This window comes from Pipistrellus hanaki (assembly GCF_964339955.1).
Source record: "Pipistrellus hanaki genome assembly, chromosome: 13".
In the NCBI taxonomy this organism is placed as follows: Eukaryota; Metazoa; Chordata; class Mammalia; order Chiroptera; family Vespertilionidae; genus Pipistrellus; species Pipistrellus hanaki.
This window is the reverse complement of record NC_140515.1, coordinates 55,387,536-55,414,391: the sequence shown is the minus strand read 5'-3', so window position 1 is coordinate 55,414,391 and position 26,856 is coordinate 55,387,536. Positions and strand designations below refer to the sequence as shown.

Sequence of the window (26,856 nt, the reverse complement as noted above, 5' to 3'; positions counted from 1 at the left end):
CATCATTTTGGCTTCAAGTAGGAGTTCCACCAGCAGCTTGGCTTTTCGTTTCTTCTTAGTGGTCCCTGTGTCTGCATTGGCTCCTCATATGCTTAGCTTACTGTGTGCCAGGCCCTGCTCAACAGGTGTCCTCACTGTTAGCTTCTTCAGCGTGTCGCACATGCGTGCCTCCAGCCTGCTGGGGATGTGTCACATGGCCTCTTTATTGAGCACCTACTATGGGCCAGGTGGTCAGCTAAGTTACCAATTGGTTCTTACAGGAGCCCCTGGGGGGTGGGGGGATGTTTGTGGAACGGAACTCAGGGAAGTCAGTGGCACAGCTGGGGTTCGAAGCCAGAGAGTCCCTGCATTTCTACTCTCTACGGGGCTGAGCCTGTCTGGTGGCCGCCTTGCACCCAGTCACCTTGCAAGACGGGCGGAAGTAGGAGGTTTCTGAGGCCCCACCCCGAGCCTAATGACCAGCATCTCTGGCCCTTAGACTGGCCGAGAAGCAGAGTCCCCCCTTGGCAGTTACTCTAAACCCAGTTTGGGGGCTGCACAGGGCCCTCCGGAGCCTCGCCCCGGGCCCTGCACACAGCAGGCACCTAGGGCTGGCCTGTTGAGCGGATGCACAGCAGTGGGGCTGCCTGGAGGGCTCTTCCTCTGGAAGGGGGAGGAGGTCCCCCGCTTCTTCCATGCCTCCTCCTCCGGGAAGCCCTCCCTGACCATACCAGCCCAGCGTGGGAACGGCTCCCGTAACTAACCCCTTTGCTCTGCCTCGGTTGCCCTCCTTGCATCTTACCCTGTTACATGTGGACTTTGATGAACCCAATGAAACTGTCTGTTCTGTGGGTCAGACGTGAAGAACGTCTTATTCAGTTCAGTTCTTCAGTGTGTCCCTCACCCACAGTGTTTCCCAAAGTGTGGCACACGCACCGCCAGGGGTACGGGAAGAGTTTGGTGGGGTACACACGTTGCTCCGGAGTTCGGTGGGGACATGCACTGCACCGTGCTTAGCTGCGCCTGATTCTACGTCCTCATGAGCACGAGGGGTGCTCAGCGTGACGAAAATTATAGAAGGGGTACACATGTGTCAAAAGTTTGGGAAACACTGCTCTGCCAGAATGTCAGCTGCAGGCAGTTCTCAGTCCTGTCCCCCCGGCAAAGCACACAGGAGGCGCCCACTGAGTGCTGGGGAGGTGGTTGATCACTCTAAGGAGCTCCCCAGCCCGACCTCCAGCCCCGGGGGATGGGGCGGCGCAATCTCCAGCGCCTTCCCGGCCTCGGGGGCCGGCGGGGTGGGGCACCCCGCCCGTCACCCATTCACCAGCCTCGCCCCTCGGCCGGGCGCGCCGTTAATGAGATTAGCCATTACCAGGCGGCGGGCGGCGGGCCGGGCGCGGGGCCACCCCCAGGCCGGGGCGGGACGCGCCGGCGGCCGGACACCTAAGCAGCTGAGCGGGCGCCGGGCGGGAGGCCAGCCCAGCGCGGACCGCCACCATGGAGAAAGCGCGGCCGCTGTGGGCCAACCCGCTGCAGTTCGTGTTCGCCTGCATCTCCTACGCCGTGGGCCTGGGCAACGTGTGGCGCTTCCCCTACCTGTGCCAGATGTACGGCGGAGGTGAGTGCCCGCCGGCCGCCGGCCCCGGGCACCGAGCCCCGCGCTGGAGGGCGCGCCGGGACCGGCCCGGGGCGTGCTGGTGTGGTTGCCCCGATTGGCAGAGCTGGGAAGGGGATCCAGGGGCAGCCAAGGCGCCCCCACACTTCCCACGTCCTCTGAAGCCCCAGCCCCAGCTCCTTCGCAGGGGCGGCCAAGCCCCCTGACCGGACACTGGTGGCCAGGCTCTAGGAGGCTGGAGGGGACCCTGTTCTGAGAGGTGGCAGCAGTCTGAATTCTAATGAGGGTCAAAAGGGAGCAGGAAATTGCCTGCTTCAACAGAAACTCGGTACACTCTCTGGTTCCCGCAGCGTGGTTAGAAACTCAGGACAGACTCAGGAGGGAGGATCGTGAGCCGTTTCTTTAGATTTCTTATAAAAAGATTGGGTTTGGAACCGCAGAGGGCAGGAAGGCAAATCATTTCCTTCCTTCCTTCCTTCCTTCCTTCCTTCCTTCCTTCCTTCCTTCCTTCCTTCCTTCCTTCCTTTTTTTTACAATTTTTTTCTCTGAAGCATCACAGCCTACTCACCAGGTGGACAGCACCAGGCACCCCATTCTCTTAGCACCCGGAGAGCTGGGGCGCCTGCACCAGGTCCCCCGAACCTCCCCGAAGGCCAAGGGCCTGTGGAAGGCAATGTGACCGCAGGGACTGAAGTTCGGCGGTTTTTAAAAAATGTTTCTCTGAGTGGGTCCGTTTCTAAAATTCCACCCGAAGGAGACATGAGAGTTCTGACAGAAGGCGGAAGGTACAGGATGCTCTCCATCTTTCAGAAAAAGCGAAACACTGAACACTGCCGAGCCCGGCACTGCTGACCGGGCGGGCGCCTGGCTGGGGAGACGTGGACCATCCGTGCGGGGCCCCCACTGTTAATGCATTTTCTCATCTCACGCATTCAGTGGAGGGAGGGAAGTCAGAGTCCAGGCTGCATAGAATGAGTGATCTCAGTTTAAAATAAGCAGAGAAAAGAGAATGAAAAAAATATACCAGCCTGTTCACAGTAGTTAGTTGTCTGTGGGTGGTGCTGGCTTATGTTAGAGGGTGTGTGTGTGGGTGTGTGTGTTTTGTGTGTAATATCTTCTATAATCTGCATGGATTTTTTTTTCCACCATGAAGGACAATGAAAGATGTCAAGCCAAAGTATTTGCAAAATTTAACCCATGTAAGAAGACCAAGACCTAAAACAGTGCTCCCCTCTCTTGGGAGCACCACTCCGAAGACAAAAAACAAAACCTCAACAGAAAGGTTAATGCACAGAGGGGTTTTTTTTTTAAGTGCATTTTTTTAAATGAGATTTATCCTCTTTTTTAAAAATATATTTTATTGATTTTTTTACAGAGAGGAAGGGAGAAGGATAGAGAGAAACATTGATGAGAGAGAAACATCGATCAGCTGCCTCCTGCACGCTCCCTCCTGGGTATGTGCCCACAATCAGGGTACATGCCTTTGACTGGAATCGAACCTGGGACCCTTCGTTCTGTAGGCCTATGCTCTATCCACTGAGCCTTGTTAGGGCTAAATAGTGCATTCTTAACCCTGAACTTTTTTTTTTTTTAAGTCAGAGAAAGGCTTATCTCTCTCCTTTTTTAAAAATATATTTTATTGATTTTTTACAGAAAAGAAGAGAGAGGGGTAGAGAGTTAGAAACATCGATGAGAGAGAATCATCAATCCGCTGCCTCTTGCACACCCCATACTGGGGATGTGCCCACAACCAAGGTACATGCCCTTGACCGGAATCAAACCCGGGACCTTTCAGTCCGCAGACTGACGCTCGATCCATTGAGCCAAACCGGTTTTGGCTGAATTTTTTTTTTTTTAATGCTAATGACATAAATACATCCTAGTCATGTGAAGGGTGTGTGTGGCCATATGCCGTAATGGGACCCTAACTGCCTTTTGAAGTAATTACTTGTCAGGAGGCGATTTCCCTGTCATTCTGTGTCAGCACACTTACCCCTGCTACCTTTGTCCTGTCCGACACTGGCCAGGTGAGCCTTGCTGTCACATGACTATTCCTTCCTTGTTTCTAACAACACCATCACCTGGGCAGTCTGCAGGTGGACACAATAACGTGGGAGTGGAATAGATCTAAGGCATTGCTGGGGGAAACCTCAAGAACTTGAGGACTCAGGAAAAGGAAAGAAAGAAAAAACTTGTGCCTAGGCCAGAGTATATTAACTTGGTCGTTAGCTAGAAAGATGGATGAATGAGGGTTGACGAAGGGATGGGAGGATGGAAGGATGGCTGGGTTGGGGGATGGGTGGATATTGGTTGGGTGAATAGCACCCTCTCAGGCGTTAGTGTCTATAGAAAAATGACCGCCAAAACCGGGTTCGATTCCGGTCAAGGGCATGTACCTTGGTTGCGGGCACATCCCTGGTGGGGGGTGTGCAGGAGGCAGCTGGTCGATTCTCTCATCGATGTTTCTGGCTCTCTGTCTCTCTCCCTTCCTCTTTGTAAAATATCAATGAAATATTTTAAAAAAAAAAAAAAAAGAAAGAAAGATGACCAAGTAGTTTATCCTAGCACAGTGAACACCTAACACCTAACTTGAACCTGCCCCGATTTCCACCTCATTCCCTGCCTCCCAGCTTCCAGCCCCTCCCCCAACTACACCAGCCACTCTCCCTGGGGCACAGCTACGCCGCGTGCACCCTGCGCGGGTATTTCCTCCCGAGCTGCAGTTAGTCTGGGTCACTCCCAGGCCTCCCCGAGGCCAGGCCTCCTCCAGGCGGTCCCCCCGAAGGTCTGCACCCTGTTCTGGAGCTTCTGTCTCCTCCTGGCCCGTCTCCGTGCAGAGGCGCGGGTCAGAGGAGGCGCCACTATATTTTGTTGGGTGGATGAGCAGGTTATGAAAAGCGCAGGGTCTGTGAGGTGGGGAGGCCCGTGGTTTTTCTGAGCCTTTTGCTGACAATCGTGTCGCCTATTAATTCATAAGTGATTTATGTCTCCCCTCCCCTCCCCCCTCCCCACAACCCAGGCAGCTTACAGATGCATCCCTCACGGAAAGCTGAAGGGAAAACCAGCCACCTTATAAAAGGCTCCGAGTGCCACTTCCTTCCAAACAGAGCGGGCACCTCCCACCCCCGGTCAACAAAGAGCTGGTTGACCGGCCGCGGAGCCTCGAGGTGCCAAATACTTCCCAGAATAAAACGGATTAGGGGTTTGTGCCCGCATCGGGGAGACTCCTTTCCTCCCGGAATGTTAATTCTGCAGGTTGCACGCCAGGTACCAACCGCCTCCTGGCCCCGGGGGCGGGGGAGGGGGTGCAGCTGTCGGAACCACACACACCACCTCTTCTGGAAAAAGCCGGCGGGTCTCGGTGATCATGCCAAAGTCTAAGGTGTTCAGGAGGAAGCAATCGGGATGCAAATATGCCTGCCGCGTGCTGAGGTGCAGGGGAGAGAGCGCCCGCGGCGGCTGTTCGCAGAAGCACGAGCTCCCGCCCGGAAAGAAACGTGCGGCCCTGAGCATGGTGGTGTGGCTGCTGGCAATCGAACTTTTTTTTTTCCTCCTGAATTGTCTCTGTGGGCTATTGGAGCCATAAAGAGAGGGCATCCGAGGCTAGCTGACCATGCAGTAGGACACTCTAAGCCTGGCTGTCCCCTCCCCTCAAAGCCCCTGCTGCTCTCCCCATTGCGTCTTAGGATCTTGGTGAGCCGCTGGGTCCCAGGCCCAGAGATTCTGCCTCCGGTACCCACGGGAGGGCAGGATTCTGCGGTTCCCACAAGCTCCCAGGCGGCAGTGCCCATCATAGCGGCTGGTCCATGGACCACACGTCAGAGGAAGCCTCCTCCTCGGCACCAGCTGTGGGAGCCAGGCGGTGGGGGGCTGGGAGGTGCTGGACCACCGGCTTTAGTAGCACAGGACCTAGCGTGTAGCAGGTGCTGATTCCCATGGTGTAAATGCTCCCACCACAGCCGACGGCAGACTAGCAGAGTCACATCCGGGGTTGGGAGGAGATGGGCACAGCCAGCTCTTGGGAGCCAGGGGGAGCCGGACCCGGCACACGGCTGTAGCCACAGCCCTTCTAGCCCGCACCCAGCCCAGAACGGAGCCACAGCAGGTGGGCTTTGCAGAGCACAGAGGTGTGTACGTGCAGGCAGAGGAGGAGTTCGGGAGCCTGAGGAAACTTTGCCCTGAGAGTGGCAGACCCCGATTTGTCTCTTCCTGGGACTCAGAGAGAGAGAGAGAGAGAGAGAGAGAGAGAGAGAGAGAGAGAGAGAGAGAGAGCCAGATGCCAGGGCTTGCGGTGGTGGTCTGTTTCACACAGAAGGAATTTCTCTTCCAGTGAGATTCTTGGGTGTAGCAGACAGATCAGGTGGGACAATTAGGAAAATAAGTAGCAGCATGCTCTAGATCCAAATCCAGCCCACCAGGCCTTGCAATGTGGCCCGCACCTCGCTGTCATCACTGCACTCCGCTGTCAGTTTATGACATTGTCAGTTTATGACTGTTCAGTAAACCATTTGGCCCGCGATTTAGGCTGGATTTTAGATTTTGGCCCCTTCTCTGATTGAGTTCGACATCCCTACTCTAGAATAACGGATTTCTGTGTTTCGGAGTTACCCATGTACTGCCTCTCCATGTATGACATTTAGAAAACAGAAAAACACAAGTAAAATACAACACAGACATAAAATACAAGATCACCTAAAGTCAAGTCTTCCATCCTCATTTATTAGGCCCCCTTAGGGGCAATTTTTACCTTTAAAACGTGTGAGTTCTATGTCTCGGTGTTAAGTACGTTTTCATCACTTTCCCCGGGACCAGTGAGCCCGCCGGTGACACACGCAGGGAGATGTCCTGTGGGACGTGCCGCCTGTGTCCCCGTCCTCATTCCCCATGGGAGACCCTGGGGCTTACTGTCCGAGCCTCGTCTGGTCCCCACTTCGCCCTTTTCCTCTGGGCGGCAGGATCCTGGCTCAAGGCTGTGTTCCTATTTTCCACCGTCATGGAACCCTGTTTCTTCTTGAATTGTCCTTTCTTCTTCATTGCCTGATGCTGTTCTATACGCAGTGTCCCCTTGACTCTTAGAGACCAAGTTCTAGATCAGTGGTTCTCTCAACCTTCCTAATGCCGCGGCCCTTTAATACAGCTCCTCATGCTGTGGTGACCCCCAACCATAAAATTTTTTTCGTTGGCCGAAACCGGTTTGGCTCAGTGGATAGAGCATCGGCCTGTGGACTGAGGAATCTCGGGTTCGATTCCAGTCAAGGGCATGTACCTTGGTTGTGGGCACATCCCCGGTAGGGGTGTGCAGGAGGCAGCTGATCGATGATTCTCTCTCATTGATTGATGTTTCTAGCTCTCTATCCCTCTCTCTTCCTCTCTGTGGAAAATCAATAAAATATATGTATATTTTAAAAATTATTTCATTGCTACTTCATAACTGTAATTTTGCTACTGTTATGAATCGTAATGTAAATATCTGTGTTTTCCGATGATCTTAGGTGACCCTGCTAATGACCCACAGGTTAAGAACCGCTGCTGTAGAGCCTAAGACCATGAGGAGCTGTATTAAAGGGCCGCGGCATTGGGAAGGGTGAGAACCGCTGCTCTAACATTGTCTTCACAGTGCTTCTCTCCTTCCCTTTCCGAGGGCTGGGACACAAAGGAAAGCCAAAGTTCAGAGGTTTGTAGATAAAATAATAGTCCTCTATCAGCGTTAACTTTTTTTATTGACTTTAGAGACTGACAGACAGAGACATCGATCTGTTATTCCACTTATCTATGCATTTCTTGGTTGCTTCTTGTAAGTGCCCTGGCCCGGGATGGAACCCAAAACCTTGACATATCGGGATGATCCTCTAATAACTGATCTAACCGGCCAGGGCTCAGCGTTAATCTTTTTATTTTGCTGAGTGCACAGGGATTCTGTGAGAGAATGTCCTTGTTTGTAGGAAATACACGCTGAAGTATTAAGAAGAAGAAAAAAATGCCCAGCTTGTGTGGCCCAGGGATTGAGTGTTGACCTATGAACTAGGAGGTCATGGTTCGACTCCGGTCAGGGCACACGCCAAGGTTGCCAGCTTGATCCCCAGTAGGAGGCAGCCAATCAATGCTTCTCTCTCATCATTGATGTTTCTCTTCCTTCCTCTCTGAAAGCAATGAAAAAAAAAAATATATATATATATATATATTTTTTTTTACAAAAAGAAAATAGTGGCTGAAACCACAATTAGTTGTTTCTCACGGGTCTTTGGGGGGCTGCATGTTTCTCGGCTGGTCTGGCCGGGCCCCTCGCACGCTGGAAGCTGGTGCCAAGTTGGCGGGGCCTCGGTCTTCCTCGGTTGCCTGACAAGGGGGTCCCAGGCCAAGTTCCAGGAGAACGAGGGATCCTTCTCCCCACCTCCCATTCCACAGAGCAGGTCCACGGCCAGCCAGACCCACAGGTGGGACGTGGGCTCCACTCCTCGTGGGAGCAGCTGCACGGAATGTGGCTGCGTGTAACCTACCACGCGATGCGCCCCAGGACACGCAGGAGCAGAGGCGGCTTCGCGGGCCTCTGTCCGCCTCTCCCTGACGCCAGGGTCCCCCCGCACAGAGCCCGGGTCCCGACTTCCACATGCGGGAGCCTGGGGGACAGTGCCGTGAGAAGAAGGTGGGCTAGTGGACGTGTTTTCAATCGGACTGCAAAACCAATTTCTCCCTCTCTCTCTCTCTCTCTCTCTTTTTTTTTTAATTATATATTTTATTGATTTTGTACAGAGAGGAAGGGAGAGAGATAGAGTTAGAAACATCGATGAGAGAGAGTCATCGATCAGCTGTCTCCTGAACACACCCCCACCGGGGATGTGCCTGCAACCAATGTACATGCCCTTGACTGGAATCGAACCTGGGACCTTTCAGTCCGCAGACCGATGCTCTGTCCACTGAGCCAAACCGGTTTCAGCCCAATTTCTCTTTTATCGGCAGAGATTTCTATGCAGAAAATTTCGGGGTTTTCTGGTGTCCAGTTCCGTGAGTGATGACACATGCAATGGTTGTGTTACTGTCGCCACCATCGTGCCCTTTACGGTCAATCCCCCCTCTCCCTACTCCCTTCTCCCCCCACAACTTCAGATCTGTTTTCTGTCCCCACGGGGTTGCTTTCTCCAGCGTGTCATAGCCACGGAGTCCCAGGGTGTGGGGCCCGGATTCCGGCGGCTTCCCCTCAGCGGAATGCCTCTCTGAGATGCTCCTGGGCTGTTGGGAGCTGCGGGCGTCTGTTCCTTTTCGTCGCCGAGTAGTTAAGTCTCCCGGGTGTGGAGGTGCCTGCGTTTATTGCCCATTCACCCGTAGGAGGGTGATTACCGTAGGCTGTTTCCAGTTTTCCACAACTGCGACTAGAGCTGCCGTCAACATGGCGTCCAGGGGTTTGTGGGAATGTGAGTGCTCCTTTCTCTAGGACTGTCATGGTGGGGTCCTCGGTGAGTGTGCGCTAAGCTATAAGGAACGGCCAAACTGGCAGATTGCAGCATCTTCCGTTTCCCCGGCGACTGTGGGCGTTCTCAAACCCTCCCAGGCACTGGCATTGGCTTTATTAAGCGGCTGGAGAATCCGACAGCCTCCTGTCCAGCGCAGGCCGGGGGCTCCCAGCGTCTGCGAGTTGAGCCATTCGAAGGGGCGTGCAGGGGCATCTCATTGGGGTTTGAATTTGCATTGTGAATCAGTGAACGCTGACGTTGATCTTTTCACGTGCTAATTTGCCATCGAAATATTTTCTTTGGTAAAATGTCTGCTCAATTTTTTTTTTTTTGTACAGGGTTCCTTTTTTCTCTCATTGTTGAGTTTTGATTGTCCCTTCTATGTGCTAGATTACAAAGTCTTTATCAGATATGTGTTTTGCAAATATTTTCTCCCAGTCTGTGGCTTGTCTTTTTATTCTCCTATCGCTGTCTTTCACGGAGCAGAACTAAAAGGACGTCCCGTTTGTCGATATTTCCTTTCACAGGTAATGCTTTCGGTGTCGTCTCTAGGACACGTTTTGATGTGGACTAACCTAAGGTCAGAAAGACTTTCTCCCATGTTTTCTTCTAGAAATTTTATAAAAGTCCTGAGTTATACATTCAGGCCTAATTGAGGCCCAGTGATGAAGTTCATGCACAGGTAGAATCCCTAGTGCGGCCGAAGATCAGGGCCCATCCAGGCCTTCCAGCTGCCAGCTGGGGCCATCCTTAGTTCCACGCCGCCCCCGGTGGTCAGCTCATGTCATCGCGAGCAATTGAACTCCACCTCTCAGTCTTCCCATTGAACTTCCGAGGGGACACTTTGCATATTAGGCTTTTATATATAAAGATGATGCATTTTGAGGGGTAGGGTTTTCAGTATACAGTCTGAGATACTGAAGTTCGTTTTCTCTGCATATTGTTCTAGTTGTGTGTTTGGATATTTGTGGGGCAGGATGATGGAGCCCCATGCTCCCACCTGGGCAGGGGGACTGCCCGCCTCCACGGGCAGGGGGCCATGGGGCCAGCCCTGTCACAGGGACAAGCTTTCCTGCACCTTGCTGTGACCGTTTAACACCTTGAGCTTTTCTTGTAACCACTGAGAGTCTGGATGTTGCTCCAAGCAGGTGTGTCAGCACCACCTCTTTGTCGGAATGCCCTGGGTGGGACCGTGATGGACTCCTTGCTGGCGAGAGGAGCCTGGGACGGTGCTGAGATGCCTTTCTGCAGGGCAGGAGGGGGAGTGGCCTGCAGCATCTTCAGGCCCAGAAGTGAGAGGGCAGAGTTTGTTCTAGGCCCCAGAACCGTACTGCCCTGCACTCCCCCTTCTCTCTGCGGTGAGAGAGCCCCGGGGCCTCTGCCTGGTCATGTTCACTGCCATCTACTTCTGGGATTTATACCCGAGGAAATAACCACACACAGCGCCAGGCTCTGTGCCGCAGCCGGGATTGGGATGGCAGAAAACTGGCCACAGGCCAAGTGTCCAAGGACAATGAAATGAATTCTAGACCCGTTTTCCTAGCGGAATGTTGCAGCTACTAACGGGGTGATGGGGGTGTGTCGGGAGAGGGCCTGGCAGACCTGGGGGATTATAGGGCATCATACACCCACCATGGAGGCTTTTTGTGTGAGCTGCTTATGTAAGCAGGTGTGAATCTCATTGTTTACCTTGAGCTTTCAGAGCCGGTTCCTCTGGAACCAGACCTTAATTAAGCCCTGCACTGCAGCGTCAGGGTTTTATTATTCAGAGTCTGCTATCTTTCCCACTGGACCTTTTTCTCAGGTTCACAGCCACAGACCTGGGGGAGGAATGGCCATGGCCGGAGGGTTGCAGAGAAGGAGGGGCGGGGCCAACAGGAGAAGCAGTGGGTCAGGCATCTGCCTGGAGGGGGGATGGTGTCAGATGTGGTGACCCCCACACACAGGCTGCCTGCCGCTGTCCATGTGTGGGGCAGTGGGGGGGAGGGGGTGTCCGTAGCTCTGTTCACTGGCTCCCCGCTATCACCAAGGGTACTTGTCTACAGGTGGCTCCTTGGGAATCAGAGGGTGTAAAATTTATTTAGTCAGTTTCATTAAAATGAAATTTTAGGCCCAGCTGGTATGCCTCAGGTGTTGAGCATTGACCCGTGAGCCAAGAGGTCACCAGTTCGATTCCTGGTCAGGGCACATGCTCCGGTTGCAGGCTCAATCTCCAGTGTGAGGTGTGCGGGAGGCAGCTGATGGATGTTTCTGTCTATGGATAGATGTTTCTCCCTTCCTCTCTCTCTAGAATCAATAAAAACATTTCTTTAATGAAATTTTTGGCTGAAGGTATAAAACATACACATAGAGGTGCTCCTAAAGGAGGTGGTAGCCTAGGCTCTGTCTGTTGGGGACCCCCTGGCCTCCCCACACAGACACCGCAGCCCCTGCCTTATCTCTGAAATGTGAGGCTGGAGGACTAGCTTGCGAGCGGGGCCATTAAGAGGCAGCTGACCTTCCTCTGTCCAGGTGACCCCTCCAGGGCCAGGAGCAGGGCAGCTACCCTCCCATCCTCCCCACACCCAGCTCTAGGGCTGACCTGGAGAAAGTGAAACAGCCGTTCCGCACACCCTTCCCGGTGGGCACGTCAGGGCTGCAAAACGCCAAAGGTGGGCAGCTGGGTGGAATGATGTGCAAAATATTTAGCAACTCTGTGTGGCCGGCCCTGACTCACCATCCGTCACCACAAGAGAGGACAGAATAGGGATTTTGTTCTTTGTAAGCGACTGTATTTATAGCCACAATACCTACCTCAGATGTGGTGAGTAATGGCCATACTTTAACACATTGCAGACCAGTAGTTCTATTGCTAGCTTTACCCAAGTGGCCAGGTAAGTGATCGGCCACAAGAGCAGAAAACACGAGAATTCTCACGATCCGTCCACAATATGTATAAGACTGTCGATCATGTGTAGTTTACAGGCCCCTTAAGAGGTGCTCTCCAGCTGAAACCGGTTTGGCTCAGTGGATAGAGCGTCGGTCTGTGGACTAAAGGGTCCCAGGTTCGGTTCCAGTCAGGGGCATGTGCATTGGTAGCGGGCACATCCCAGTGGGGGGGGGGGGGGGGTGCAGGAGGCAGCTGATCGATGTCTCTCTCTCATCGATGTTTCTAGCTCTCTATCCCTCTCCCTTCCTGTCTGTAAAAAAAAAATCAATAAAATATATATATATTTTTTTTAAAGAGGTGTTCTCCGTAAGGGTCTGGATGTTCAGGATTCAGCAGTCAAATACATCCTGGCAAGTCTCTTTTTATGATGACGATTTCAGACTTCCCGGGTGCCACGGCGCTACCCTGAGCTGTCACTACCAAGGCGAGAGAGAAAAAACACTAGCAAACACATGAGTTGGAGCCTTAGTTGTGATTGTTAAAGAGTCTTTAGATAAACCATATGGAGTAGAAGAGGTGGGTAGGAAAACCAACGTTTCCGTCGCACCCTCCCTGCCGGGGACTGCCTCGCAGACAGAGTTCCAACATTCTCGGTAAAATAGGCCAGAGATTTTCACTGGCATGGCTGGGTGTCATCACCCAAGGACAGATGGCTGAGGAGATAGATGGATGGATGGATGGATGGATGGATGAGAGGAATGACAGTTGGAAGCGTGTGAAGGCTGAAGGTGCAGGATGAGCAAATGGAGAGATGGAGGGGAGGGAGGGAGGGAGGGAGGGAGGGAGGGAGGGAGGGAGGGAGGGAGGGAGGAAGGAAGGAAGGAAGGAAGGAAGGAAGGAAGGAAGGAAGGAAGGAAAGGAAAGGAAAGGAAAGGAAAGGAGGGAGGAAGGAAGGAGGGAAGGAGGGGGAGGTTGGCAGGGAGGTTGGTGGATGCCGAGTACAGCCACTGGTGACCTGGCTGTTGGCTCTGGCCGCCCACAGGGAGCTTCCTGGTGCCCTACCTCATCATGCTCATCGTGGAGGGCATGCCGCTCCTGTACCTGGAACTGGCGGTCGGACAGCGCATGCGCCAGGGCAGCATCGGCGCCTGGAGGACCATCAGCCCCTACCTGAGCGGAGTTGGTAGGTGGTGCTCTCCAGCCTTCCCCCACCGGGAGGCCCCCTCCCTGTGTCCTGGGCAGCCCTGGGGGGGGGGGGGGGAGAGGGAGCAAAGGGTAAGCACAAGGCCCAAGAGTGGGCAGATGACCCAGGGGGGACTGACCGCCCTAGAACAGGAGTGAGGACTGGAGGAGGCACAGGTGGGGAACGGAGACCGCACTGGACCGCAGGGTGCCGGTCTGTAGAGAGGAAACAGCTGCACGCTGGAGCTGTGCCTCCGTGTGCTCTGGGCACTGCCCCCTGCTGGCTGTGAGTGGCACCTCCTCTCCGTGAGCCCTGCTGGGTGCCAGGTGCTGGCCTGGAGAGCACAGGCTCCTACATCAGCTCCTTTCATCTTCCCACCACTGAGGGGCTGTCGGGCTGTCATCCATATCTCCCTGGTGGACGGAAGCTGGGCACACGCCGCCCGACTGCCTGCCCGCCCTGAGCCACCTGAGCCCGGGGCCTGGCACCCTGAGCCCAGGGCCTGGCACCCTGGGGAGATGGTTAACCTGCCTTCACACCCCGTGGCTCCTGGGCTGCCTCCGCCAGCAGGAGGGACTTTGACCAGCGATGCCCCTGCTCGGTCCTGCCAGCGATCCCGCCCCAGACAGGATGCCAGAGTGACACCCCAGGGCGAGGAGGGGGTACACGTGTACGTGACTTGCTCGGGCGCAGGAGAAATGTGCCCAGTGCCCTCACAAACCATCTTCAAACCCGGACTGCGGGGCTGTTAATGTTTAGCACCGAGGCGTGTGGTTTGACAGTCCGCCCCGCGAGCAGTCCCAGAGGGCTTCTCCAGGGCACCGGCCGCCGTGTCCCCGGGAAGAGGCCGGACGTGTGTGCCGAACGGGGGGCTGGTGGATGTTTAACCACAGCTCTCCCGGTGGGGTGCGGGAAGGCACAGCGTTTGCTGACACCGTGGTGTGAATTCAACACCCCGGCCAGTTTCAAGCTCCCAATGAGATGTCCCGGAGCCAGGGGTTGGGCAGAGACGCACACGGGGTGGGCGCCTGCTGACGCCTGCAGACACCGCTGGTTGTCAGCCATCCCTCTGCTCGGCTCTCCTCTCCCTCTCCCCGGGACCCCTGCAGACTGACCGTGCGGGCGGGACAGCCTCCCTCCTGTCCCGTGCACCTGACACACCTCCTCACACCCTGCTCCCTGCCGCCCCAGGGCGGGGATTGGTCCAGGTGAGGGGGCAGGGGAATCACCGAGTCTGCCTCTGCCCAGCCTGGGTCCCAGGCGCGCTCTGTGCCTGGGTTCTCCCTTCTGTGAGGGGATGGTGACGCCCAGGCACGTACAGTCCTTAGCACAGCAGCTGGCACTCGGGGCTCCAAGAAATGTCGCACCTCCTGTCCCAGGAGCCGGAGAGAGGAGAGGGAGAGGCTAACCCTCAGCAGTGCTCGCAGGGCCCTGGCCACGGGGAGCCGCCCACACCTGCTGCGGAGGTTCTGCCAGCCCAGGGCGGTCACTGCAGGGTGGGGTGTCCTGGGCGCACGTGGGGGGGGGGAGGACAGGGGGACCAGGGCTGTGGGTCAGGCGGGCGGGGACGGGCCCTCAGCGCCCTCTGCTTCTGACAGGCGTGGCCAGCGTGGTGGTGTCCTTCTTCCTGTCCATGTACTACAACGTCATCAACGCCTGGGCCTTCTGGTACCTCTTCCACTCCTTCCAGGTGAGGGGGCGGGGCCAGAGTGTGGGGCGGGGCCGGGGCGAGGGGCGGGGCCTGTACGAGGGGCGGGGCCAGAGGCGGTGCATGAGGGGGCGGGGTAAGGGCAGGCGGCCACGGGTCAGGGGACAGGCGGGAGGTTGGAGGTCAGAGTTCCTTTTTTTTTTTTTTTTTTTTTTAATATATATATATATATTTTTTTTTTAAATATATTTCATTGGTTTTTTTACAGAGAGGAAGAGAGAGGGAGAGATAGTTAGAAACATCGATGAGAGAGAATCATTGATCAGCTGCCTTTTGCACACCCCCTACTGGGGATGTGCCCGCAACCAAGGTACATGCCCTTGACCGGAATCTAACCTGGGACCCTTCAGTCCACAGGCCGACGCTCTATCCACTGACCCAAACTGGTTTTGGTTTTTTTTTTAAATATATTTTTATTGATTTCAGAGAGGAAGGGAGAGTGAAAGTGAGAGGTAGAAACATCAGAGAATCATTGATCAGCTGCCCGCTGCACGGCCCCCTCCTGGGGATCGAGCTTGAAACCCGGGCATGTGCCCTGACAGGAGTCCATCGGTGAGCTCCTGGTTCCTAGGTTGATGCTCAGCCACTGAGCCACACCAGCCGGGCTGCCGGGCAGAGTTCTGTTGCCTGTGTCCTCAGTCTCTCTGACCCGCAGTAGAGTCAGATGATCCTCCAAAAGCACCGTTAGGGCCGTAAGGCGTGTGGAGCCCCTTGTGCACCCCCTCCCTGCCTCCCCCTTCTCCCCACCTCATCCGTGACACATCCCTGACTCCCTGGCCGCCTTCGGGGCCCCACCGCCTGCCCTTCGGGACCAGCTCCCTTCTCCTCCGAGAGCCCCGTGGGAGGGCCCCCTCCCGCCCTCCCCCGGCCTTCGCCTCGGCCCTCACCTCTGCGTGGTGCTGTGTTGACCCAGGACCCCCTGCCGTGGTCCGTCTGCCCGCTGAACGCCAACCGCACGGGCTACGACGCCGAGTGTGAGCAGGCCTCCTCCACCAAGTACTTCTGGTACCGGAAGACCCTCAACATCTCGCCGTCCATCCAGGACAGCGGCGGCCTGCAGTGGGAGCCCGCGCTCTGCCTCCTCCTGGCCTGGCTCGTGGTCTACCTGTGCATCCTGCGGGGCACCGAGTCCACGGGCAAGGTGGGGCAAGGCGGGGAGGGGGGGCGGGGGGGGGTAAGGGTGCGGGGCGGGGTGTCAGGGCCCAGGCTGGCTCCTGCCGGCGAGGGCAGAGCTGGCTGGGGGCGGCGGGCGGTGCACCGGCACAAACACCTCCCGGTGACTGACTGTAAAGGTGGTCAGAGGCGCAGCCCTCCCCTCCCCTGAAAGGTCGGCCATTTCCGGGCAGCCAGCCCCACAGCCACCCTGCCCAGGAGCACCAAGCAACCAGGCAGGGAGTTTTCCTCCTTTGAAACCTTAGATGGTTCCAGATTTCCCGGAGACACCTGCCCCGTTCTCAGCCTCGCTGCCCACGGGCAGTGCCTAAGAGCTTTTCCGTCTCAGCCCTCCATCCCCCCTCACACACACACACACACACACACACACACACACACACACCTGGAGGTTCTGGTGATCGGCGAGGGCAGCCTGAGCGCTGGGTTTGAAATGCACGCCCGTTCCTGTGATGGATATGTTTGAGGGCGGCCCCAGCCCTTCCCGGAACAAGGTTGCGTTGAAGGGACGTGGAGGGCCGGGCCTCTTGTGCAACCGGGAATTTCCTGGCGCTTACGGGCCTGGCGACCACGTCCCACCGCCCGTCTCCCAGCCCAGACGCAGGACCTGACCGAGACCCGTGCCTTCCCCGTGGCCCGCAGCCTGCGGCCGGAGGGCGGGCCTGCTGTAGGCAAACAGGGCCCTCTGGCCACATCGCCCCAGGCTGACTCTGCCCCCTGTGCCCACAGGTGGTGTACTTCACCGCGTCGCTGCCCTACTGCGTGCTCATCATCTACCTGATCAGGGGCCTCACGCTGCACGGGGCCACCAACGGCCTGCTGTACATGTTCACCCCCAAGGTACGAGCCGGAGGGGCGGGGCCTGCGGGGCCCCACCCTCCTGCCCCTTCCAGAGGGCGGAGAGGGCGAGGGAGGGTGGGTGAACCCAGGAGGCTGGGTGGGGATGGATAACCTGCGGGTGCTGAGCGGCCCTCAGCCAGGCGGTCCCCAAGCCCTGTGACTTCTGGGGCATCCCGTCTTCTGTCCACTCCTCACCGCCCCCCGGTGACGGCTGCCCCACGCCTGGCCTCCCGGCCCCGGGCTCACCCCAGCCTCGCCTTCCAGCCTGCGGGCTGAGTTATCTGCTGTGAGCATCATCTCGGTTTCCCTTCGGGGCAAATCCCCTCTCGGCAGGGGTTTCGGGGTCCCTCCCCAGGCTCCCCTCAGCCAGTCTTCCTCACGGTTGCCTCGGGGGCCGGACAGATTCTTTGTTTAGCAAATCGGGCCCCTGGCAACAAATGGCTGTGGTAGCAGCTCCCCCAAGAACCCCTGCACCCCACCACATTGCCAGGGTTCAACCCAGACCTCAGCCTCACCGCCTCCATCTCGGGAGGCCCAGGCCCGTGCAGCGTCCGGCTCCTGCATCGGTGACTCACCCCACACTTCCCACTGCACACTCCCCTGGGGAAGGGGCCGTGGGGACACGCAGGAGGGATGTTCATCTGCGAAGCAGTGAGCGGGGCACCGGCCTGAGCCAGGAAGGCCGGGCTCCAGCCCCAGGCCCGGCTGTGCCAGGCAGGGGCCTCCCGGGCCTCCCTCTCCTCCTCCCCCCCATCCCCCAGCTCACAGCCTGTTCCCACTGGCTTCCAGCTGGAGCAGCTGGCCAACCCCAAGGCCTGGATCAACGCAGCCACCCAGATCTTCTTCTCGCTCGGCCTGGGGTTCGGCAGCCTGATCGCCTTCGCCAGCTACAACGAGCCCTCCAACAACTGCCAGAAGCACGCCATCATCGTGTCCCTCATCAACAGCTCCACCTCCATCTTCGCCAGCGTCGTCACCTTCTCCATCTACGGCTTCAAGGCCACCTTCAACTACGAGAGCTGCGTGAGCAAGTGAGCCGGCCGCCGGGGGCCGCGAGGGGCAGTGCCGGGCACCGGGGTGCGGGGGGCGCCTGGGAGGCGCGTGGGCATTTCTTTCATTATTGTCGGCGGAGGCCAGTGGCGCTGGCAGAGCCACGTCCTGGAAACACGCCCTGCCAGAGGCAGGTGCAGCAGGTTCCTCTGGTCACCGCTTCCTGTGCGAGGCTTCCTCAGAGCCGCTCTAAGCACCTTGCCCTTTAAAAGGCCAGCAATTGGCCCAAACCGGTGTGGCTCAGTGGATAGAGCGTCGGTCTGCGGACTGAAATGTCCCGGGTTCGATTCCGGTCAAGGGCATGTACATTGGTTGCGGGCACATCCCCGGTAGGGGGTGTGCAAGAGGCAGCTGGTCGATGTTTCTCTCTCATCGACAGTTCTAGCTCTCTATCCCTCTCTCCTCCTCTCTGTGAAAAATCAATAAAATATATTTAATAAATAAATAAATAAATAAAGGTCAGCAATTGCCCGGCCGGAGTGGCTCAGTGGTTGAGCGAGCGTCCACCTCTGAACGTTCCGAAGGTCAGGGTTCGATTCCCAAATGGTGGGCTCCATCCCCATTGTGGGGCGTGCAGTGGGCAGCCGACCAATGATTTTTTTTCTCTAACCTTTGACATTTCTCTCTCTCTCCCTCTCCCTTCCTCTCTGAAATCAATACAAGTGTATGTTTTTAAATAAATGAAAGGTTGGCAATCTGCAGACCTCACCTAATCAGAGAAGAGGAGGCGGGGGCGGGGGAGGGGGTGGGCAGTGTGGGCCTGAGCCCCCTGCAGCGGGGACCGCGGCCTTCCCGGTCCAGAGGTCAGTCCCCTGCTCTGCCCACAGGGTGATTCTGCTGCTGACCAATTCTTTCGACCTGGAAGATGGCTTCCTGACGGCCAGCAACCTGGAGCAGGCGAAGGGCTACCTGGCATCGACCTATCCCGACCAGTACAGCCAGGTGTTCCCGCTGATTAGGAACTGCAGCCTGGAGGCCGAGCTGGACACGGTGAGGCGCCCCCGGGCGGGAGTTCTCCTCCCTCCGCCTCTTCCCGGAGGAGGGAGAACGGAGCCCCCTCTTCCCTGGCGGCCGCCCGGGGGCCCTGGGCCCTTGGGGTCCTCCCTGCCCCCTTTTCCTTTTCCTTTTATTTTATTTTTTTAAATATATTTTATTGATTTTTTTACAGAGAGCTAGAAATGTCGATGAGAGAGAAGCATCGACCAGCTGCCTCTTGCACACTCCCTACCGGGGATGTGCCCGCAACCAAGGTACATGCCCTTGACCGGAATCGAACCTGGGACCTTTCAGTCCGCAGACCTACACTCTACCACTGAGCCAAACCGGTTTCGGCTCCTTTTCCTTTTAAATGTTAAAAAGGCAGAAAGGCCGAAACCGGTTTGGCTCAGTGGCTAGAGCAGTGTTTCCCAAACTTCTCTCATGATGAGAATCACCTGGTGGAGTTGTTAAAACACAGATTCCTGAATCCCAACTAAGAAGTGCTAAACTAGAATTTTTGGGAACATATAGGTAAAATTGTATACTTAACTAGTGCTCTAACACAGATTTTATATACAGAGCACTAAGTTAGGTATACAATTTTACCTATATGTTCTCAAAAATTCTAGTTTAGCACTTCTTAGTTGGGATTCAGGAATCTGTGTTTTAACAACTCCACCAGGTGATTCTCATCATGAGAGAAGGTTGGGAAACACTGGGATAGAGCGTCGACCTGAGGACTGAGGGGTCCTGGGTTCGATTCCAGTCAGGGGCATGTACCTGGGTTGCGGGCACATCCCCAGTGGGGGGTGTGCAAGAGGCAGCTGATCGATGATTCTCTCTCATCGATGTTTCTAACTCTCTATCCCTCTCCTTTCCTCTCTGTAAAAAAATCAATAAAATATATTTAAAAAAAAAAAAAAAAAAAAGGCAGAAAGGACAAAGTCATCTAACCGGCACCCATGTGGGCAGCAGCCTGGAGGAACCGTTGTAAACATTTGCCGTTTGGGGCTCCGAGGAGGGGGGCTGGTCTGCAGGGGGGAGAGCCAGCTCCGAGGCCCCCGCGGCTCAGCGCCGGGTGTGCCCGAGCTGCCGGGCGGCCCTCGGTGTGTGACGGGGCCTTGTCCCCGGGGGCAGGCCGTCCAGGGCACCGGCCTGGCGTTCATCGTCTACACGGAGGCCATCAAGAACATGGAGGTCTCCCAGCTGTGGTCCGTGCTCTACTTCTTCATGCTGCTCATGCTGGGCATCGGGAGCATGCTGGGCAACACGGCCGCCATCCTCACGCCCCTCACCGACAGCAAGGCCATCACCCGCCACCTGCCCAAGGAGGCCATCGCCGGTGAGCGGCGGGCGGGGAGGGCGGATGGGGGGCTGGGAGCAGCAGGTGGATGGCCACGGGGCTGAGGTGGCAACCTCCCAGGAGTCCTGCCTTCACCGGCTCCCCGCCCTGGGCAGTTGGCATGGGCCAGTCACCCCATGCGTCTGGCTCTCCACCCCAGGGGGACGGGAAGCGGCCACCCCGACTTTGGGAAGAGGCCAAGCCCCCCACGCGGGCAGCCAGAGCTCCGGGGCCAGGAGAGACGCCGCTTTTGTCCTTGCTGAACAGAGGCCCAACTCAGTGAACTTGACGTGTCTTGGCGCAGGTCTGGTGTGCCTCGTCAACTGCGCCGTGGGCCTGGTGTTCACCCTGGAGGCCGGCAACTACTGGTTCGACATCTTCAACGACTACGCGGCCACCCTGTCCCTGCTGCTCATCGTGCTGGTGGAGACGGTGGCCGTGTGCTACGTGTACGGGCTGAGGAGGTGAGAGCCCACCCGCAGGAACCACCCGCCCAGCGGCACTGCGCGCTGCCCTTAAGCTTGGCCCCTGCCAGGGCTCTGGTCTTCCCCCAGATCGCAGCTCACCCTCTGCCTCACGTCCCCTCCGCCGGCCTTCAGCCTTCATCTTCCCCGTTCCTGTGCTTCTACTTTCTAGTAAAGGACATTGGCCCCTCGGCCCTGCTGAGCCCCAGCGGCTCCTGGGGCAGGCAGTCCAGCCTCCGGGCCCTGGCTGTTCTGGCCCTTGGCCGACACCAGCAGTTTTTTTAAAAAAAATATGTATTTTTATTGATTTCAGAGAGGAAGGGAGAGGAAGAGATGGAAACATCAGTGATGAGAATCATTGATCACCTGCCTCCTGCACATCTCTACTACTAGAGATTTGACCCACAACCCAGGCATGCGCCCTTGACTGGACTCGAACCCGGGATCTTTCAATCCCAAGACCCACGCTCTATCAACTGAGCCAAACCAGCTAAGGCTGAAACCAGCATTTTTGAAGCTCGCTGACCAAAGGCCAGTTGATAAGTCTGACCTTGAAGACTGGCAGATTCAGATTTAAGGTTCTAGAATCACGGGGCTAGAGCAGTTTTCAGACCTGGGCGTGCACCGGAGCCCCTGGGGACCCCCCTCCCCCACCCCCGCCTTCATCCCCAGGATGCTGGTTAGGTGGGTCCAGGTGGGGCTCTAGCTGCAGGTGAGTCTGGCCCCAGAGCAGCAGCCTCAGGGAGCTTGTGAGAATGCAGGGTCTCGCCCTCGCTGGTTTGGCTCAGTGGATAGAGCGTCGGCCTGTGGACTGAAGGGTCCTGGGTTTGATTCTGGTCGAGGGCACATGCCTGGGTTGTGGGCTAGGTCTCTGGCAGAGGGTGTGCAGGAGGCAGCCGATCAATGACTCTCATCATTGATGTTTCTAGCTCTCTCCCTTTCTCTCTGAAAGCAATACAAATGTATTATTTAAACAAGAAGAATGCAGGGCCTCAGGCCCACAAGCCGTTGAATCAGTTTCATATTTTGGGGGTCGAGGCCCATTATGTTTTGGGACCTGCTGCTGCTCGAATGAAGGCATGTACCACGTTGTCCCCACCCCAGTCTTTTATCGTCTTCCCAACTGATCTGGAGGTGGGTTCAGGGGACCAGCTGGGACAGTCCAGGAGCCAGGCCCCTGTGCTGAGTGTCCCACTGTGCTCTTGGAAGCCTTTCTGAGGGATTTTCGCCATCAAATAAGTCCAGGACACGAATTAAAGCCAGTTTCTTTGCCTTGGGATTTCTCAGACCCTTGAAGACAATTGTGAATCTCAAAGAGGGAGTTGTAACAAATACTGCAAATTACAAGGAATGCCTTTTTATCGGCCCGTACTCCTTCCCCACAGCTGGTAACATTGCGAGGACTTTAGTGTTAGAGTCACCCCGTTTTCCCAGGAAAGAAGGGCTTCCTGGGACGTTGGGGTTTTTTCAGTGCTAAACCCAGGGAAGTCCTGGGTAAACTGGGACAAACTGGTCACCTAGGAAATGCCCAGCAGTGGTTGGCAAACTCATTAGTCAACAGAGCCAACACAACGACTGAAATTTCTTTTGAGAGCCACATTTTTTAAACGTAAACTTCTTCTAACGCCACTTCTTCAAAATAGACTCCCCCAGGCTGTGCTATTTTGTGGAAGAGCCGCACTCAAGGGGCCAAAGACTGGAGGGCCCAGTGGAGGGGCTGGAGAGGGGTGTTGGTCAATGGCAGAAAGGAGGGAGAAACGAAAGGTATCCTGGGGATTTTGCAAGCAGCCAGATCTGGGGATGACCAGCAGAGGGCAGTCTTTCTGCTTGCAGGGGCGGGGGGGGGGGGGGCTGCGCCATCTAGTGGCCACTTTTCGGCCTTTCTGCAGCTCTTCCCACGTTTCCCTAACCAGGAAAGTGGAGGGCAGGGGAGGTAACCAGACAAGAGAACCCAACACTTTCTGCCATGTGTGGGCTTGAAAATCCCAGTGTTCACATTATGCACCTGAGTCTTCGTGGCCTAAGGTCTGGCTAGGTCAGCGGCCACACAGGGGTAGGTAGAATCTCGTGGGACCGGCCAGGGGTAGAAGAGAGACAGTGGCTGTGGTGGCACCTGGTGACAGTCTCACTCCTCCCCTCCCGCAAGGCCGCCTCCTCCGTCCTGGGGAGCGGTTTGAAAGCCCTTGGACTGGGTCTGCCACACCTGGAGCCCTCCGACAAGCCACAGGTGCCTTCCCCTGTGAAACGAGGAGATGGCTGGGTCAGCGTTTCCCAGGGTACCCAAGATCCTTTTCTTACTCACTTGTGTGCATATTAAAAATATATGATTAGCCAAAACCGGTTTGGCTCAGCGGTAAAGCGTCGGTCTGCGGACTGAAAGGTCCCAGGTTCGATTCCGGTCAAGGGCATGTACATTGGTTGCGGGCACATCCCTGGTAGGGGGTGTGCAAGAGGCAGCTGGTCGATGTTTCTCTCTCATCGACGTTTCTAGCTCTCTATCTCTCTCCTTTCCTCTCTGTAAGAAAAATCAATAAAATATATTTTTTTTAAAATACATGATTAGCTTATCAAACCCACAAAAGAATGGATGCTGTTATGCTATTGCTGAACTTAGGAAAGGAAATAAAGACAGTCTGCAGACACGATTGGACACGGTGGTGGGCTTCGGGCGACTACACCTGGGTGACTCCAACCACCGGGCCACCTCCCTTTAATCCCAAGTCTGGCTCTCTGTCTGCGCCCAGAAAACCTGCTGTGGTTTCAGGGGGCAAAAGAGATTCCCCTCTGGGGTGTTTGCAATGGGGAGTAGAGTCGCTGGCAGGCCCCAAGCCAGGAGGAGTGGGGCAGAGCTGCCCTGGGGGTGCCCTGGCATTGAGGCTGGCTGGACCCATGTCCCAGGCTCTCTGTTCCCACCGCGGCTGGGAGCTGCCCTCTGGTGTACGCCAGCCTCCAGCTGACGGTCAGCACCAGGAAGATGGCTCCTGGCGCCCACTTCTCTGTGGGCCATCGCTTTGCACCCGCTCCGGGTCAGCCTCAGCCCTTCTCCCCATCCAGCCCCAGGAGGAATCAGGGAGGGAGGCCCCGTGCTTGTGCTCAAACCACAATGGAGCCAGAGCAGACTCTCCCCAAGCGAACAGGGATGCGCAAGCTGGGCTCCCCTGGCTCCAACAGTGCGGCTAATCCGGACTTCCTCTCCCGTTTTCCGAGCAGATTTGAAAATGACCTTCAGGCCATGACCGGCCGCACCCTGAGCTGGTACTGGAAGATCATGTGGGCTGGCGTGAGCCCGCTGCTCATCATCAGCCTCCTGCTCTTCTACCTGAGCGACTACATCCTCACGGGGACCCTGCAGTACCAAGCCTGGGACGCCTCCCAGGTACCTGCCCTGCTGGGGCCCCCAGCTGCCTCGCGAGCGCAGGCCTTGGTTTTCTGAAACCAAGGATTTCCTGCCGTGGCGTGGGCAGGTCACAACAGGGCCGCATCGCCCAGGTACTTGAACGCTCAGCACACGGCCTCCCCGGCCCCACTTCAGGTGCTCAGCAACCACTTGTGTCTGGTATCCGGACGTGGCTCATGTCTATCAGCCCAGAAAGTTCTACTGGACTGTGTTGGGCTAAAAGAGCCAACCCCCACGACCAGCTGCCCTGCCCGGCGTCTCAAGCATAACCACATGCAGTTATTCTTTTTCTTTTAAATATATATTTTTATTGATTTCAGAGAGGAAGGGAGAGGGAGAGGGAGAGAGAAATATCAATGATGAGAGAGACTCTTGGATTGGCTACTTCCTGTATGCCCAACACTCACACCGGGCGAGCGGGAGGGCGGGGCCTGGGGCGGGGCCTGGAGGGCGGGGCGAGCTGGAGGGTGGGGCCTGGGGCGGGGCCCGGAGGGGCGGGGCCCGGAGCCGGAGGGCGGGGCCCGGAGGGGCGGGGCCCGGAGGGGCGGGGCCCGGAGCCGGAGGGCGGGGCCCGGGCACGGTGGGCGGGCCTCTCGCGCTCCAGAAGGGTTCCACCTGTGCAGCTTCTCTCCCTGAGCTCCGCTTCTCCCTGCAGGGCCAGCTGGTGACCAAGGACTACCCGGCGTACGCGCTGGCCGTCATCGGGCTGCTCGTGGCCTCCTCCACCATGTGCATCCCGCTGGTGGCCCTGGGGACTTTCGTCGTGCGCCGCCTCCGGCGGGGAGACCCGGCGCCCGTGGCCTGAGGACCGGCTCCGAGGCCGCGCCGCCCACGTTCACGCTATTAGTTCCCGGGGGCGCCTCCGCGGCCGCTTCGCCAGCATTTACTCCGGAAGCACGGAGCGCCGTCTTCCGGCGCCTAGAAAGCGCTAGAAGGTGTGGAGGAGGCCCCCCAGGCCGCAGGGCCTCTCCGCCGGAGGGGCCGGTGTTCGGGGCCAGCCTCAGGCCGCCGCGGCCTCCTCGGCTCTCGGAAGGCCTAGAATTAGCGCACACTGTGAGCTGACTTTTTGACTACCATGTTTATGGAATAAAATGTAAGCCTTTTTTTTTTTTTCTAACGAGATTCCAAAATAGTAGCGGGCCATCGTTTGCCAACGGGCCCTTGTAAGCGGCGGAGAGGACACCCTGCGTGTCCCCGGCGGCCCGGGTCCTCCCTGCGGAGCCAGGATGCGCCGCCGCCGTCTCCGGCCAACGGGTGAGTGGCCGGAGCGAGGCCGTTACCCGGGACCCCCGGGGGGGAAGGGGGCAGAGCACCGTCCTCGTGTGCAGCCTCTCCGGTGGCCCAGGCCTCCTCCCCACAGAGATCCCCCACAGGGTGCACCCCAGCCGCCTCGGCGTGGCCATGGAGGGCCCCTCGCCCCGTCTGGGTGCCTTAAACCCGACTTTCCCAGCGGCTTCGCGCTCCATCGGGCGTGACGGGCATCGCTGGGAAGGCCAGGAACACTACCGACAGCCCCGTTAAATTATTTATCTGTACATAGGTTTTCTAAAGTGTATATACCTCCCGCAGAGCGTCCTGTAAGCGACACCACTGTATGTATGATAGAGCTTTCGTCCACCACCCTGACCGACTCCTGCGTGTTTCTTTTGCTGCGGAAGGCTGGCCCTCGGGAGAGGGTGTGTGCGGTCTGTGTGTGCGGCCCTGGACCCCGGGGTGCAGGGCCGGTCCCGGGTGGATGTGTGCAGACACCTTTGCAGACACGGAAGCACTGAGGTGGGACATCAGGTGGAGATGCTTGTGTGTTTCATTAGTTCCACGCCACTCCCTCTCCTGGGGTCTTAGGAGGCGTCCTCTGTCCGGAGCTGCCCCCTTATCCGCACCCTCGGCCTCACTGTTGGCCGGTTGTAAAAAGATCACTTGCCTGTCACATGGAGGGACCAGCGTTTATTTACCCCACACAGTCCTCTGATTTCTCCTGAGGGTGTTCAGTGTTGAGAAACCTCGGATAGGATACCGGGTGTGAAGAGTGAGCGCACTGGATGGTGAAAACACAGCCCAGCCCCACCCGCAGCCCCCGGTCCTCTGTCTGACATTAAACACAGGCCACCCTGCCTGGGCTCAGGCCCAAATGGGTCCCCAGGAGCCTGGAGACCGAGGTCCTAGGCCAGTGGTCGGCAAACTCATTGGTCCACAGAGCCAAATAGCAACAGGACAACGATTGACATTTCTTCCGAGAGCCACATTTTTTAAACTTCTTCTAACGCCACTTCTTCAACATAGACTCGCCCAGGCCGCGGTATTTTGTGGAAGAGCCACATGTGGCTCGCCGTTTGCCGACCACAGTCCTAGTAGACCATCACGTTATTCACAGTAACTGGATTTCAATGGTCTCCACCTGGCTGCCTATTTGAACCAGCTGGAAGCATTTAAAACCCCGATGCCCAGGCCACATTCTGGCACCCGCCAAACCCGAGAAACAGCACCCGTTTGGGAAAGAAGGAATCTTAGCCTGGATAAAGCATCAGCCTGCGAACTGAAAGGTCCCAGGTTCGATTCTGGTCCAGGGCACATGCCCGGGGTGTGGGCTCGATCCTTAGTGGGGGAACTTGCAGGAAGCAGCCAATCCATGATTCTCTCTCATCCTGGATGTTTCTTCTGTCTCTTCGTCTCTGAAATCAATTTTAAAAATATAGTTTTGAAAAAAGAAAAGAAGAAAGAAAGACGGAAAATGGCCCCGATGCCTGCGTAGGTTGTGGTCGGCACACAAAAAAAGAAAAAGTTGTGTTTTTTTTTAAATGAGCCCAGCTGGT

The 26,856-nt window shown here is 56.8% G+C and overlaps 1 protein-coding gene across 2 annotated transcripts; it reads left to right on the top strand.

The window, feature by feature from the left end:
* The first annotated feature begins 1,338 nt into the window (after nucleotides 1-1,338).
* Nucleotides 1,339-25,666, top strand: SLC6A20 (solute carrier family 6 member 20). 2 transcript variants are annotated; one of them, XM_084902046.1, is made up of 11 exons: nucleotides 1,339-1,600; nucleotides 12,957-13,097; nucleotides 14,696-14,787; nucleotides 15,719-15,946; nucleotides 16,705-16,815; nucleotides 17,605-17,846; nucleotides 18,693-18,855; nucleotides 19,981-20,185; nucleotides 20,490-20,649; nucleotides 23,860-24,025; nucleotides 24,702-25,666. In XM_084902046.1, exons 1-11 carry the CDS (start codon nucleotides 1,480-1,482, stop codon nucleotides 24,849-24,851), a joined length of 1,779 nt encoding a protein of 592 aa, XP_084758172.1. In that variant the 5' UTR covers nucleotides 1,339-1,479; the 3' UTR covers nucleotides 24,852-25,666. The 2 variants fall into 2 exon arrangements, with proteins under 2 accessions (XP_084758172.1, XP_084758173.1); XM_084902047.1 differs by lacking the exon at nucleotides 12,957-13,097.
* The last annotated feature ends 1,190 nt before the right edge of the window (nucleotides 25,667-26,856 follow it).